The sequence below is a fragment of the Xiphias gladius genome, chromosome 15, assembly GCF_016859285.1.
Source record: "Xiphias gladius isolate SHS-SW01 ecotype Sanya breed wild chromosome 15, ASM1685928v1, whole genome shotgun sequence".
Classification (NCBI taxonomy): Eukaryota; Metazoa; Chordata; class Actinopteri; order Istiophoriformes; family Xiphiidae; genus Xiphias; species Xiphias gladius.
The window spans coordinates 24240848-24256744 of record NC_053414.1 but is presented as its reverse complement, the minus strand read 5'-3'; the positions used below and the strand labels follow the sequence as shown (position 1 = coordinate 24256744).

The 15897-nt window shown below is 42.3% G+C and overlaps 2 protein-coding genes across 2 annotated transcripts; both read left to right on the top strand.

The window, feature by feature from the left end:
* Window positions 1-690: 690 nt before the first annotated feature.
* rln3b (relaxin 3b) lies at window positions 691-1231 on the top strand. Its single transcript, XM_040146735.1, has 2 exons — window positions 691-865; window positions 951-1231. The coding sequence occupies exons 1-2, from the start codon at window positions 691-693 to the stop codon at window positions 1229-1231; spliced, it is 456 nt and encodes a 151-aa protein (XP_040002669.1).
* A 966-nt stretch (window positions 1232-2197) lies between these two features.
* On the top strand, window positions 2198-13954 carry LOC120800785 (transportin-2). Its single transcript, XM_040147144.1, has 23 exons — window positions 2198-2409; window positions 3159-3258; window positions 3473-3548; window positions 3734-3883; window positions 4114-4220; window positions 4341-4474; window positions 4592-4673; window positions 6031-6153; window positions 6269-6387; window positions 6472-6532; window positions 6658-6829; window positions 8635-8860; window positions 8963-9134; window positions 9224-9418; window positions 9558-9716; window positions 10255-10342; window positions 10471-10569; window positions 10672-10767; window positions 10984-11059; window positions 11708-11807; window positions 11938-12012; window positions 13599-13723; window positions 13827-13954. The coding sequence occupies exons 2-22, from the start codon at window positions 3160-3162 to the stop codon at window positions 13704-13706; spliced, it is 2517 nt and encodes an 838-aa protein (XP_040003078.1). The 5' UTR covers window positions 2198-2409; window position 3159; the 3' UTR covers window positions 13707-13723; window positions 13827-13954.
* Window positions 13955-15897: the final 1943 nt, after the last annotated feature.

The following is a 15897-nucleotide window of genomic DNA, read 5'->3' as shown; positions in this document are numbered from 1 at the left end:
CTAACGTCAAATTACCACTTCTAATGTGACTTTTTTGATTGCACAGAATGTCAAATAGATAGGTGGAAAATGATAGATTGTCAATTCATTCATTACAAATAAAAGGTCGATACCGTCGCTTATACATAGTCCCCTCTATACATTTATATTGATAATAAATATTGAACAACATTGAGAAGTTCACAACTGATTTGTGTCATTGCAGTATCACCAGCTGTCCTCAGAAATCTATCTGCAGTGTTCATGTATGTTTGTGTCACTTGTAATGAACACCAACGTATAGCCCCCTAGCTGTCCTTGGGGTAGGTGGATAGTGATCTCCATCCAATGCCTGGCAGAGCAGATAGCGAGACGGAGATTGTGCTGGTGACACACAGCACAACCCAACTGATTTAAGGGACAGAAAGGCCAGCAAAAGGTCACAGGTGATTAGATAGCCAAGAGCTCTGTTGACATCACCTCTGGCATCATTCGCTACTTCATCACAACATTTCTTATTGTCTATGTGCATTGTTGCCCATAAAGGTCTCTGGTCTTATCTCTGGGCATGACGAAGAGTGGAGGTGAGTCTAGGCTCTTCTCTGAGATGCTGAGGCCTATATAAGCTGTTCAGAAAGAAACACAAAACACACAGACACCTCAAGCAATTTCTAGCCTTTGCTACACCTTCATCATCTTTTTAGTCTCACCATGTGGAAGGCGGCACTCTTGACATTGGGCTTGTTGGTGGCACTCGTAGACAGGGTGCGCTCCAATGACGGTCATCCCTCTTTCTACGGGGTGAAACTGTGTGGACGAGAGTTCATCCGAGCTGTCATCTTTACCTGTGGTGGTTCGCGCTGGAGGAGAAGCATAGGAGACTCAGGTAAGACTCTTTGTGTGAGACTATGTGCCATGTTTTCCGGGAGCCAAAATGTGTTATCAAGAGATTTACCCTTCCTTTTTATCAGCTCTTATTGGAGAAGAAGTCTTTGACCCATGGAACACAGATCCCATTCCTCAATTTACCAGTGAGCGGGATCCTGCAGAGTCCAAAACATGGAAAGCGCAAACGTTGGATGTGTCACCTCTGGCTGCTGGATTCAGCCGCTCAGCTCGCTCGCCAATCTCAGAGGAGGTGCTGGAAGCTCTACGGAGTGCGGATAGAAAAGGACGGGATGTAGTGGTCGGATTGTCCAACGCCTGCTGCAAGTGGGGCTGCAGCAAGAGTGAAATCAGCTCTCTGTGCTGAGCCTAGTTTCTTAAATATGCATCTTGTCCGGTCACTAGTGCAGAGCCCTATTCTTTTCCAATGTGATACCTCCATTTCTACACACTTAGAATTGCTGAAATTACACATCCCATCCACATCACTGTCAATGTGTTGATTATTGATACAGGAATGAAAAATAATGTTTACTGTGATTATCACAAATGGATATATATGTTCAATAAAGCCTTGTGTAGGTACTACAAAAGTCTTTGTTCATCTTACAAATATATACTAAAATGATATTTCATGCTCACACTTCCACTTTTACAATGTCTTGTTTTTGAAACATAGTTTTGACAAGGATTTCGAAATGAAGGAAGTGGTGGTGACTTTGAGTAAACAGTGTCCTGATATTCTCTGAATCATACATCTGGCTTCTGCGGTACCGCAGGGGGTAGATACCAAACATGAGCAGATTTACAAAGCACCGACATCCAGTGCAATAAACCTGTAACATACTACCGGCGAAGCCTATAATGTTGGAGTTCTGTTGTTTATTTCAAGGTGTTCATGGCATTTTGTTCCTCTTCCACCCAAAGTTGAATTATCAGAGTCATGTTAAGACTGTGTCAACGAATCTGGGCTGAACAAGTTTCACTGTAGTAGTATTTGTTGGTATGCCATTAGTTTTACGCCGGTTTTCATGTTATTGTATCCACGCCCTGCTTCAGTTCGTACAGCTCGATTATACAGTAGTTGGATGCTGCGGGGATTTGAAGCTGACACCATCTAGTGGCCAGAAATAAAACACTTAAAAAAACAATGCACATATCGTGTCGGTTCACAGAGTTACATGTATGTGATGCATCTATATTAATAAACACAATTTACGACAACAACATACGCTGACACGCACTGTATATAGACTATATAATAATGGTGGTATTAAAAGTTGTTTACGTCTCTACACAGTTACCTTGCCCGACAGTCTGCCCAATACGGAAGCCGAACATGATCAAACTGATCACCCGGCTTGATTGCAAGGCATGCAATCTCTGTCACATACCAACTAGCATAGCAACTGCACAGATCTACTGAGATCAGAAGTTTGTATTTGGCTACACAGATCGAAGTCATAATTTATTTAATGTTTGTTGTTACAGCGTAACTGCACTATTGTCTATAGAAATATAGATCTACTGCATCGGAGTGACCAGGTAAAACCTTTCGCGGTACTTTCAAGATGATGCTAGCTAGCCATGCTACTGGTAGCTTCCCGAGGTTGATATGCGAGTGCTATGTTATGAATATTAATGGGCGCCATTTGTGTCGTCTTTGTTGCTTTAATTACAAACACAACTTTGACGGCGCGACGCAGTCTCCCGATTGTTAACGCAAGATAGCGATTTGAAGCTGTTTTCCGTGTAAATCTGGTGCGTGTTAAGCATCATAGCGACGCTAAGCTAACTTGCTAGCTGAATGAGCCAGGCATTTGCGCCTGTGCCGCCTGGGCCTCATGTGAAAAAGGCTTGTCAGGTCGCGATGGATAGTTATTGTGGCTACTTTATTCGTCCCGCTGTACTTACTAAAAGACGACTGCGAAGCGGTACGTCTAAGTTTCATTTGGCCAGAAACGGAAAATGTTCAGAAATGTGCAGTAATGTTTTGCTACATTATAGACAAATATATTACAATGAATGTATTTTGCCTAAAATTAATTTTTAAGTAGACAATCTTGAGGTTAACAGCTAACTAGCTAGTATTTGACAATTTGTTGTTACTAGTAACGGCAGCATGCTACATGTTGAGACCATCTCATCGTTACTGCGTAGCTACGTTACTTCTACGTGATTGGAGTAGTAATGCACAGAGTGCTGAGGTTACAGGCAGGGCTGTCCGGTTGTAAGCGCCGATGTGTGTAGTACATGCTTCGTTAACTGGTAGTGTGTGTGTTCGTGTCTTGTAGGATGGAGTGGCAGCCAGATGAACAGGGTCTGCAGCAAGTGCTTCAGCTACTCAAGGACTCCCAGTCCCCAGACACAGCAACACAAAGAGCTGTGCAAGAAGTATCCTTACATCAGTCTGTGCGTGTGTGTGGGTGTGGGTGTGCGCGCGCGCGCGTGTGAGAGATAGTGAGGGTGAGAGGATAAGTTGTGAGATGTCACTTCCTCCATAAAAGCTTGTGTGTCATAGTGAGTGACAATGAAAACTGACTGCGATATGTAAGCGAGCTTTCGCTATGTGTGTGCGGATGGTTGAACTCCTTAACAGAGCCTGCAGAAACTGGAGCAACTTAATCAGTTTCCAGATTTCAACAACTATCTCATTTTTGTCCTCACAAGCCTCAAATCTGAGGGTATGTATATGCACATCAAAAATAAGGACACTAACTACAGAACAGGATTGTTATTTACTGAATAACCTAAACCTAGCTAACTTTGCTTGTCCTCAGCAAATATTTCCGTGTCTAACCTCTTCCTTTTTATATATATTTATATATATATAATAAAACTCCAACTCTCTGCTACCTCTCTTCCCAAGATGAGCCCACTCGCTCTCTGAGCGGCCTTATACTGAAGAACAATGTAAAGGCTCACTACCAGAACTTCCCTCCCAATGTGGCTGACTTCATCAAACGAGAATGCCTCAACAACATCGGAGACCCTTCACCGCTCATCAGAGCTACAATTGGTGGGTGTTTGAGTGAGAAAGGGAAAATGGAGAAAGAAAAATCGAGTGTTAGCAGCATTTTCTTGCCGGTGTGAGTCAAACTATATGTAGGTGGCTGAAATTTTGCAGGTAATGTGGCTGTGTGGGAGCAAGCGCTGTATTTTCAACAATTAATTTTAGTTGTTAGATACTCCTGAGCTTTAAATCCTGATTTATTTGTGAGTAACCCTTTTATTTTTTTTATCATAAAGGTATCCTGATCACGACCATAGCCTCTAAAGGAGAGCTGCAGACCTGGCCAGAACTGCTGCCTCAGCTCTGTAATCTGCTCAACTCGGAGGACTATAACACCTGCGAGGTCAGGCTCACATACCCGCACACACACAAACCTTTTGTAATGTTACTGTGATAATCAGATTTCTGTCTGTTTGTTTCTGATATTTTGACACCCTTTCTATATGATTTTCTCTGTCCTAAGGGTTCTTTTGGAGCGCTGCAGAAAATCTGCGAGGACTCATCTGAATTGTTGGATAGCGATGCTCTGAACAGACCTCTCAACATTATGATTCCCAAATTCCTCCAGTTCTTCAAACACTGCAGCCCCAAGATCAGGTCAGTCAAACACCAGTTTGCTGGCAGACTTGGTCTCTACTAGCAATTTGTCTTTCCTCCCCAGCCTACACTATTAGAATCTCCCTCTTAAACTCATCAGTTGTTTCTCTTTCTCAGGTCCCATGCTATAGCATGTGTGAACCAGTTCATCATTGGTCGAGCTCAGGCTCTGATGGATAACATAGACACCTTCATTGAGGTGAGTGCTTCAAGCCTTTATCTCGGTAGAGCTTGTGTTTTTTCAAACATTTTGTACATTTTTTGATGGTTTTCCCTCCTGTCATCATGTGGAAACAAGAGCCGGACTCAGTTTTTCCAGTACCACCCCCCTGGACCCACCTCTAGCCACTTTCAGACTGATCATGTTTAGAGTAAAAGGAGAGATATTATTCACAGCAAAATGCTACTAAGCTTCCGTTTCATTTCAGTGATGGTGCAGACATAGAGCAGTCATAATTTTTGGCAGCAGACCAGTTTTCACCCATTTTTGAAAAGTGGTGTAATGTGGAAGATTATGCTTGACCCTGGAATCAATAGTTTGACCAAAAAAAAATCTCAATTCAAAGTCCTCTTACAAGGTTTCAACTGCATCTTGAAGTTTTCCTCAGTGGATGGAGTTTGTCTGGTAGTCCCTTGAAAATTTGGATCTTGAGATAAGATTTTATTTGTCAAAAAAAGTAATGTAGCTAATGCAGTTCACAGATGGCGATGTTTGCCTTTAGAGTCATTTATGCTGCTTCAAAAAGGTTTCTGTGATCAAGGCACAACAGTTAAAGCATCACTCTATACTTTTTCCTGATTGGTTTGCAAACTATACATAAAAATATACGTAAAAACTTCATAATATGGTAATATTGAGTGTGTCTTTACTTGCAGAGTCAGAGCTTTGATTCAACCTTGTTTTGGAAATGTTTCTATGTGCTAAGTAGGCACATGGCAAAACACTTTTATGGGAAAACGATTAATTAGGATTCCCACAGTGTTTTATAGTGGAGGAAACCTTTTAATGAATGTTATATTATGTTCATTGACATTCAGGGACAACAAGCAGTAGTGCTTTATCACGTTTGTTTTTATTTTTGAGGGATTAATTGACACTACATTTTCTTATCAGTGATTAATTAGAGCAACATGTAGCAATGTCAGGAATTTTTTTTTTTTTTTTACAAATTAAGAAAAGTCGCGACATACAGTCCATTCAGTCACAACCCACCAGTGCACCACAGGTCAGAGACCAAGCTGGAGTTAGTTTTTATAATCACCAGTTTGACACACGTTTTAACCAACAGTGTCTGCATCAAATTGAAGTTAGTTTGTATTGACTAGCTGGACTTTTATCATCAATGGTAGTGATCAGACTGTGCAGTGGGGGTTGGGATGGCAGGTGGCAAATGTGGCAAAGTATTTTACAGATTTAGGTGCATGTTTTTAGGTTGATAAACTTTTCCCACTCCATTTCTTGTCTCCCCCCATGTTTGTTGACCCTGACTAACCTTCCCTTCTCTCTGCCACACGCCCCCTTTCTCTCCATCTCTTCTTGTCTCTCTCTTATCCAGAGTCTGTTTGCACTGGCCGGTGACGAGGACAGTGAAGTGCGGAAGAACGTGTGCAGGGCTCTTGTCATGCTGCTGGAGGTCCGCATTGACCGCCTCATCCCGCACATGCACAGCATCATCCAGGTAAGACTGTGACTTGATCAAACACATAACCTTAAATAGACAACATTTGGCTTTCCCTTCCTCTTCCTCCTCCTCCCCCTCCCCGTCATCATCACGTCTTGTTGTTTTTCACCAGTACATGCTGCAGCGCACCCAGGACCCAGATGAAAACGTAGCTCTGGAGGCCTGTGAGTTCTGGCTGACACTGGCTGAACAGCCCATCTGCAAAGAAGCCCTGTCTGGCCACTTGGTCCAGTAAGTGCTTACATGCCAACAGGGCGTTACACTGGGTTAATGCCATCATCTCAGTAATAATGTGGTTGTCTGTCTCTGTTTCAGATTGATTCCTATCTTGGTGAATGGGATGAAATACTCTGAGATTGACATTATTCTTCTAAAGGTTGGGCACCCCTGTACAAATCAAATGTTCCCAGCTCTTCATATAAACACTCTGCCTTCTTTTCTTGTATCTTATTGTCTCCCTGTGTCCATTCTACGTTCACCTTTCCCGCTGTTGTCCTCCAGGGAGACGTTGAAGAGGACGAGACGATTCCAGACAGTGAGCAAGATATCAAACCTCGCTTCCACAAGTCCCGCACCGTCACTTTGCAGCACGAAGGAGGGGAGGGCGAGGAGGGGGAAGACATTGATGACGATGAGGACGACGATGATGATACGCTGTCTGACTGGAACCTACGTAAGTTAGATCCATAAGTATTTGGACAGTGCTGCTTTAGTAATCCTCCTGGTGGCCACCACAATGGATTTGAAACAAAGCCATCAAGATGTGATTGAAGTGTAGACTTTCAGCTTTAATTGAAGGTGTTTAAAAAAAATCACATTAACCATTTAGGAATTACAGCCATTTTTATACATAGTCCCTCATTTTCAGAGGCTCAAAAGACAATCGACTGAAAGTCAGTTTCATGGCCATGTGTTGCCTGTTTCCTCGTTAGTTCATGACAAATTAGGCAGAAAAAAAGGTCTGGAGTTGATTCCAAGCGTTGAATCAGTATTTGGTAGCCGTTCATTGGAACTCTCAATATGCGTCCAAAGAGGTGTTGATGCAAATGAACATGATTAGGCTGAAAAACAAAACAAACCCATCAGACAGATGGCAGAAACTTTAGAAATGGCCAAATCAACAGTTTGGTACATTCTTAACAAGAAGGAATGCACTGATGAGCTCAGCAACACATTCTGTCTCATCTAAAGTGGATGATGACAGAATTCTTTCCTTGGTGAAGAGAACGCTTCACATCATCTGGCCAGGTCAAGAACACTCGAGGAGACAGGCCTATCATGACAAAGTCTACAATCAAAGAGACGCGAATTCAAATATGTAAAGAGAGAGGACAAGAGTGCAGACTGCTGTAAAAGAAACAGGAAGGAAGGGCCAATTAGACTTTTGCCAGAAAAAAAAAAAAAAAAACCTGTTCTGGAACAAGTTTTCTGGACAAATGAAACCAGGATTAACATAAACCAGAATGATGGGAAGAGAGGTGTATGGAGAAGAAAGGAACGGGCTCATGATCCCAGCAGCCACATCATCTCTCAAACAACATGGAGACAGACAGGATATGGCATGGGCATGTATGGCTGCCAATGGAAATGGCTCACTTGTGTTTATTGATGATGTGACTGCTGATAGAAGTAGCTGGATGAATTCTGAAGTGTACAGGGCTACACTATCTGCTCAGATTCAGCCAAATGCTGCAAAACTGATAGGACGGTGCTTCAGGGTACAGATGTATAATGACCCAAAACATACTGCAAAAGCAACCCAAGAGCTTCTCAAGGCAAAGACGTCGAATGTTCTTCAATGGCCAAGTCAGTCACCTGACCTCAACCCAAACTGAGCATACTATACACTTACTGAAGATAAAACTGAGGGCAGAAAGAAAGCAGCTCAAGGGAGGAAACTCAGCATTTGGTGATGTCCATGGGTTCCAGACTTCAGGCAGCCATTGACTGCAAAGGATTTTCATTCAAGTCTTAAAAATAATCCTCATATTTATAATTGTGTCTGTTTGTCCAATTACTTTTGAGCCTCTGAAAATGAGGGACCATGTCTATAAATGTTGACCCTTGTCATCATTTATAGACATATAGCTGTAATCCCTAAACAGTTATTTTTGTTGAACCTCTTTAATTAAAGCTGAAGCCTACAACAATAACATCTTGATGGTTTCGTTTCTAATCCACTTTGGTGGTGTACAGAGGCAGAATTATGAAAATTGCGTCACTGTCCAAATATTTATGGACCCAACTGTATATTTTTATATATTTTTTTTTAGATTAAGTTTAGAGTCATTGACCTTAATTGTACAGTTATATGTCAAGTTCAGTGGCACAGGTAACATTTATTACACATTTAAAGTGATCTGTAATCCTTAAGCTTCTAAAAACTTGAATTGATTTCAGTTGATTGATTAAATAGATTGATTTCTATTGCTGGAAATCTCGGTTTAAAGATGTATAAAACCTTTTTTGTCCTCCCAGGCTGCATGCAAGGCATGGTACCTTATTTGCCTGAGCTCATCCCCCACCTTATTCAATGTTTGTGCGACAAGAAGGCCCTGGTCCGCTCCATCGCCTGCTGGACCCTCAGCCGCTATGCCCACTGGGTGGTCAGCCAGCCCCCCGACGCCCATCTCAAACCCCTCATGACTGAGCTGCTCAAACGCATTCTGGATGGCAATAAGAGGGTGCAGGAAGCGGCATGCAGGTACAGATCTTACTTTTTCCACATGACCAACTCTCCTGTGTGTCTCACTTTACGCTTATATATTCTCCTTACCCATCTCATCATCCCTCCCATATTCTAAAGCGCGTTCGCTACCCTGGAGGAGGAGGCATGTACGGAGCTGGTGCCTTATCTGAGCTTCATCCTGGACACGTTGGTCTTTGCTTTTGGGAAGTATCAGCACAAGAACTTGCTCATTCTTTATGATGCCATAGGAACACTGGCGGACTCCGTGGGTCACCATCTCAACCAGCCTGTGAGCCCCAGAAAAAAAAACCATCTGTACACAGTCCTGTTTTGTGTGTAATATATTGACAGACCAAAGTCACACACTTGTCTTTTTAGGAGTACATACAGAAGCTGATGCCTCCGCTGATAGCCAAGTGGAACGAACTAAAGGATGAAGACAAAGATCTCTTCCCTCTGCTAGAGTGTCTGTCGTCTGTTGCCACGGCGCTGCAGAGCGGCTTTCTCCCATACTGCGAGCCCGTCTACCAGCGCTGCGTCACCCTGGTCCAGAAGACACTGGCTCAGGCCATGGTGAGTAACACACTTACTTTCACATGGGCTTGCCTATTGCATAGGCAATTAAGGTTTTTGCTCCGTTACATACACACTTTATCCCATCGTCCCACTTCTGACCTTTTACCTCCACCTTGTCCTCGCTTTTATGTCTCAGATGTACAGTCAGCAGCCGGACCAGTACGAGGCACCCGACAAGGACTTCATGATCGTGGCTCTGGATCTTTTAAGTGGCTTGGCTGAGGGACTTGGGGGCCATGTGGACACACTTGTGGCTCGCAGTAACATCATGACTCTGCTTTTCCAGTGCATGCAGGTGAGGCGAGCCTGTGTGTGTGTGTGATTTTAATTTTAAAGTTGTAATCTCTGGTTCTTGTTTTTTTTTTTTTGTGTGTGTGTGTGTGTGTGTGTGTGTGTTTCTAGTGTGAGAACTTTTTTCAGCATATGTCGTACTTACATGCTGTAATTACCTCTGTATAAAAGTTTTTCATTGTTATTGGCGGGGTCCACCATTCCTGTGCTGGATTCAAATTGCCTACACACATACAGGGAATATAGATGAAACGAGGCATGCATGTGCTTCAGTGTTACTGTTATTGTAATGTTATCTCATTGATAATAGCCTCCCTGTTCAGTTATAGCACTCAGGTTGTAGTCGCTTTTATTGTGAAGTAGCGACAGGAAATGCACTCATTTTTGGCGCTTTTGGCCAACTAATCCTCAACTTTTTGCAAGACAGGAATGGAACAGGAACAGGCAAAGTGAGAAGTTAGATTTTTCACAGGACAATTCTTTAAGTCTGTTGATGGTGTGTGTTTACATTTCTCTTTGGCTCTCTGTCTTTTTTGTCCCAGGATACGATGCCTGAAGTAAGACAGAGTTCATTTGCTCTATTGGGTGACTTGACGAAGGCTTGCTTCCCTCATGTCAAACCATGCATTGGTAATTATCTCATTCTCTCCTTCACCTACACACACACTTATACAGTAAATACAAAATGTCCCACCATCCTCTTTTTTTTGTGTGTGTGTATCTAATGTGATGATAACATTTTTGTGTGTGTCCTGCAGCTGAATTCATGCCAATCCTTGGGACAAATCTGAACCCAGAGTTCATCTCAGTCTGCAATAACGCTACCTGGGCCATAGGAGAGATCTGTATGCAGATGGGTGAGCATGGGTTGCAGCACATCTATTTTTATGTGATGCTGTTATGTGCTTCTGCGGTTGAATATGAGATGCTGTGAGTCTCACTTTAATTTTTCTGCTCAGGAGTGGAGATGCAGCCGTACATCGCTATGGTTCTCAACCAGCTGGTTGAGATTATTAATCGACCAAACACCCCCAAGACCCTGCTGGAGAACACTGGTAAGTGAATACACAGACATTTTTATACTTGTATTTCAAAGAGAAGTAGACAGATTTTATCGTGATTTGTTAGGACTGAGAGTTCAAAATCAGAGCACATTACAGTCAAAAGGGCAATTGATAGTTGGAAGTTAGAAGTGACTGCAGTTAGTGTCCCAGTACTGTGCACACACACTATTCTAACAGCAGTCCTGACTCATCTCTGTCCTCTTCCAGCAATCACCATCGGTCGACTCGGCTATGTGTGCCCTCAGGAGGTTGCTCCCATGCTGCCGCAGTTTATCCGACCTTGGTGAGAGACGGTTTAATCACTCGTTTGGTGTCTCTCATTCCCCCACAGCATAGCATCCTTGTGGTGTCATTTAATTTACAGCATCTGCACATACACGTTCAGCATTGGCAGTTTCCATATATCACACAGGCAGCAGACAGATGTGCTCTGTCCCTCTCATCCTCTGTGCTCCTACCACATCACGTGCTGTGCATTCTCTCTCTTATTCCCCCTCTTTCCATTCTCCACGGATTTACGTTAACTAATCCTAACTTGCGAGACACATTTGTGGCATTTTTTCCTCCTTGCTGTTTTATTTGATCACATTGCTGCGGAACACAATCACAGCATTACAAGGACTGCAGTATTGACATTTTTAAATAAATTCCTGGAATGATTTGGAATTTGCTATTAGTGAGAATGAAAGACTGAAGTATGTGAGTTTCCTCAAGCCTAGAAAAATGACAAATATGCTCCTACACAGTAGGATAATGGCACTTTGGCTCTTACCATTTATTTAACATTTTGAAATTGGTTTTAGCGCACTTGTTTTCATTTTGTCTAGTTTACAAATGTTCTCTCAAGGACAAGATAAGCGAGTCAAAATCTTGTAGTAGTGACAGCATTAAGTTTAACAGCTTCCAATTGGTTTATTATTGTGTGTGGCAGGTGTACGTCTCTGCGGAACATCCGAGACAACGAGGAGAAGGACTCTGCCTTCCGCGGGATTTGCATGATGATTGGTGTGAACCCAGGAGGTGTGGTGCAGGTGAGATGCTATACACTGTATTACGCAATCTATATATTTGGCTGTACAGTAAACCCACAGATGTTTGGGGCTTGATCTTGAGACCTTTTACTTTTTAAACCGTCTCACCTCTTCCTTTGTGTTTGTTCAGGACTTCATCTTCTTCTGTGATGCAGTGGCCTCCTGGGTGAATCCTAAAGATGATCTGAGAGACATGTTCTACAAGGTGAGGGTCCAGGTCCATTTCATATTGAGGAGAGAATTCTTGTGCTTGCACAACTAGTCTGATCCAAAGAGCAATTTTAATTCGCTGTGAAATCATCACGCTCCTCATTCTCCTCTCCCCCTGCTGTGTGAGTCACTGTGAGGTGTAGAGACCTCAGGCGGAGCAGAGCATGTTCATCTTAGTTTTATGCAATGAAACTCAGCAACACAAAAGCTACTCTTGTTCTGCACAGACGAACACACCCCCCACTAGGAGCTCAGCACATAAAGGCCAAAATGCTCTGCCTACAAATTTTGAGTCATATTCGCTTTCAAAAAGACTACAGCCTGAGACAAAAACATCAAGATCAGCTCATTGAACTCACTCACTGTGGTGGGCTTCATTTTATATTCTTGAAATGCAGTGCCAGCTTTAAGCCAAACTGGGTCACCCTTCACAACCCAGAGATGCATGTATTTACAGTAACCGAGAATTTATAAAATATTTCTGTTGGGATGTTTAACCTGTGTGTTGACAGTTTACTGAATTCGCAGTAGGCCAAATGAACCTGGTGACCCTTTTTTGTATCACTATTATGGTAATTTCTGAACAAGGAAAAATGTACTGTCTTGTTTTGGTTTTTTCATAAGCCAGGACACCCAGAAACCAACCAGTACTCTTATGCTGGAATTAAGGTACCTGGCCACAGATTGGCTGGGTGCAATTCAGTTTATTGCAGTTTCATTAATTTCTAAATTATTAAAGTTGCTCTTGTCAGTACTTTAATGATAGGTTAAATGACTACGTGTAATGTGAGAGGGGTCGCTCATGGTGATGAAAACTCTGCAGTTCAGGTCTATTTGGTGTCTTTCATCTTTTTGTTTTATGCCAGCACCTTTACTGTCTGGTTCAGTTTCACTGCTCATATTAATGTCTCTACAAATATGATGGTAAATGCATGCAAATGTTGCTCATGTCTGCTGCATGTGTAAATAGACAACAGTTTGCTGACACGGTCAGCATAACAAAGAGTAAATATCTCAATGTTTATGTTTGGATGTTTTTAGGTGGCTAAAAAGATCCGTTAATTTTGCTTTTAAGAATATGCTACATGTGAGCACAGTATATACTAAAATGATAAAGCTCTTGGAACTAGATTTTGACACACACACCATCTACAAGACAGGGCCCAAGAAAGTGCCAATTAATGTAGGACCTGAATTAGTTAATATCGTACTTCAGTGGTCAAAATTTAATAACAAAGTCGCAAATTAATCAAATTAACAAAAAAACAACCAATTCATAGTGACCTTCCTGGCTTTTGGTGGTTCTGGAGCCCAGGGCATTTGCCCACTTCGCCAAGATGGTAATTCCACCTTTTTGCAGTCAAGCACTCAAACGCAGGACTGCTTTTGCTTTTATGAGGACTGGTCGTAATAAAGGAACATTCAAGAAAGCTGTCAAAGGATAACATAGTTGAAGAAGGAATTATCAACTCCTGGTCCCGAGCTGTAAAAGCATCACATGTGGCCCAACTGTTGAAGTTGAAGATTACTTTACAATGTGCCTGAAATGAACCTTTCTCCTTTTTCTGCCCTTTCTCACAGATCCTGCACGGTTTTAAGGAGCAGGTTGGGGAGGAGAACTGGCAGCAGTTCTCAGAGCAGTTCCCCCCACTGCTAAAGGAGAGACTGGCAGCCTGCTACGGCGTTTAGATACACCCACCCTAGAGGTAACCCCATACATGCTATTATTTGACGTCAAATCAAAGTTATATAGGTTTATACCCAAGTTAACTTCTTTGTGTCTGCTCTCCCTTTTATCTGTCCTCCTAGGTGAGCCAGCAGGAGGAGGGTGAATGGGAAACTCATCCATCTGTGTATTGCACTGCCCTGATCTGGGGGGAGGGAGAGGGATGCTTTTGGCCGCTCCCCCTGACGGACGGCCCCCACGCCCTATGTGTTTGTCCATAGAGGGAGGGAGGGCGGGCGGGTGGGAGGGAGGGACAGGGGGACACCTCTAGATTAACTAGGCAGGGACCCGACACAGAAAAACTAACTGGTAGGGACAGATAGAGAGGGACAGAGAGAAGGATATTGAGGGAGAGATAGCGGGATCGACAAGTTGGGAAAGAGGGGAGGCAGGGAAAGAGACCAGCACAGAGAAAGTTCAGGGAAAGAGAGGGAGGGAACTTAATATAACAAGGCAGGGAAAGAAGAGCTACAGAATGGTCTGTTACTTGGCTGGGAAGACAGGGACAGTGGAGATTTTAATGGGATTCTTAAACTTAAGAGTAACTGATAGCTTGACCGACAGAGACAGACCAACGTACACAGACTCACACACATACACTTGCACATGCTGTACATGCAGTACATGGAACTGACTGTGGGTGGCACTATTATTTAGACTTTTTGAGACCTACTACATGTAGTTAGGGACAGACAGACAGGTGTCTAAACTGTTCGTTTTCTGGGTGATATCTTTCTTTTCCGGGGAATAGGATTCAATATGAATTACTTCATCTGTAGTCACTGAATTCTAATTATCTGTAAGATAATCTCGCTATCTGCATCTATGTTTCCTACCTTCATTTTGACCAGAGTGCTGCTTCACAGAGCTATCCATCTATCAAACATATTCCTGTCACATTTTCTACCTGATCAAAAGAGAAAAAAGAAAAAATAAGAGTAAGTGTCTTTCCTCATGGCTTCACGGAAACCATTCCTCTAGTAAGGGAGGATTAGGGCTAAACATTTGTTTTCTCACCAGAGGGGAGGAAATCGTAGAAAGAAAAATCACATCCTTAGTTGTCTGTTTGCGGTTTTGTGTGTGTGTGTGTGTGTGTGTGTGTGTGTGTGTGAGAATGTGCGCGTGCGCATGCGTGTGCAGTTTGTAAATCCTTATTACGGCATTCTATGTTAACAGTGTGTGAAATATGTATTGTTTTTGATATGGTACCGAGCTAAAAACTTGACTCCCACTGCAATGTCCTTGGCACCTGTTAACTGTGACCAAGTGTTTGTGCGTGTGCGTGTGCGTGTGTCTATGTTTGTGTGCGTGCAAGAGTGAGTGTGTGTGTGTTTATGTCTACATTCGTACTGATATCCATTTGATGCCATATTGATATCTTAAGTAAAACAGTGATTGGCAATGTCATTGTGATCTTTATAATGTTTTAAAACTGGTCCATATTTTTTTTTTTTCTTTTTTTTTGCTGCTACTGATGATTTTTGTTTATATAGTGAACTTAAATTCGCTTTTTTTTTTTATTTTTTTTTTTTTAATATTATTTTTTCTGTTTTTTTTTTTTTTTTTTTTTTTTTTTTTTTTTTTTTTTTTTTTTTTTTTTTTAACCTCGCCCATATGATATGTCATGACCCTAATGTCAGTGTTTGTCATACTGTGTTGCACTGTGAAATTAAGTGTCTTTGACTGGCAAAAATATCCCAATACTAAATGGCAAATAAAAACAACTCTGTGAAACTGCGACTAATCCGCACTTTTACAATGACTAACCTTGCCATATTGCTGAGGTGTGTGTGAGTGTGAGAGATCCTGCATGAGTACGCGCGCATGAGTACCTTTTTTGCCTGTGAGCATGTTTTGGATAGTTAGATGGCATATATATGATGTGTGCACAGTAGGGGTGCAAATCAATTTCTTGTGTGGAAGGGTATGTAGCTTGCCCCAGCATACGTTGTGCGCATGCTCTGTGTCTCTGTTTTCACTGTGTGCGCGAATGAGTGTGTGCAGCGGTGTATGTTTGACGTATATTTCAGAGTAATATGATCGCCCTTTACACACCAACACACCACCTCAATTCACAACGAGAGGAGAGCACAGTATACTAAAAAAAACTAAGAGCTAGGACACTGCCAAAGAGCAATAGCCACTGAAATTTAA

Bases quoted from the DNA above. Each gene is read 5' to 3' on its own strand.
- rln3b (XM_040146735.1), top strand. From the start codon at position 691: ATGTGGAAGGCGGCACTCTTGACATTGGGCTTGTTGGTGGCACTCGTA. The intron at 866-950 runs GTAAGACTCTTT...CCTTTTTATCAG, and splicing joins GAGAAGCATAGGAGACTCAG to CTCTTATTGGAGAAGAAGTC.
- LOC120800785 (XM_040147144.1), top strand. From the start codon at position 3,160: ATGGAGTGGCAGCCAGATGAACAGGGTCTGCAGCAAGTGCTTCAGCTA. The intron at 4,674-6,030 runs GTGAGTGCTTCA...TCTCTTATCCAG, and splicing joins ACATAGACACCTTCATTGAG to AGTCTGTTTGCACTGGCCGG. The intron at 9,135-9,223 runs GTGAGCCCCAGA...TTGTCTTTTTAG, and splicing joins GTCACCATCTCAACCAGCCT to GAGTACATACAGAAGCTGAT.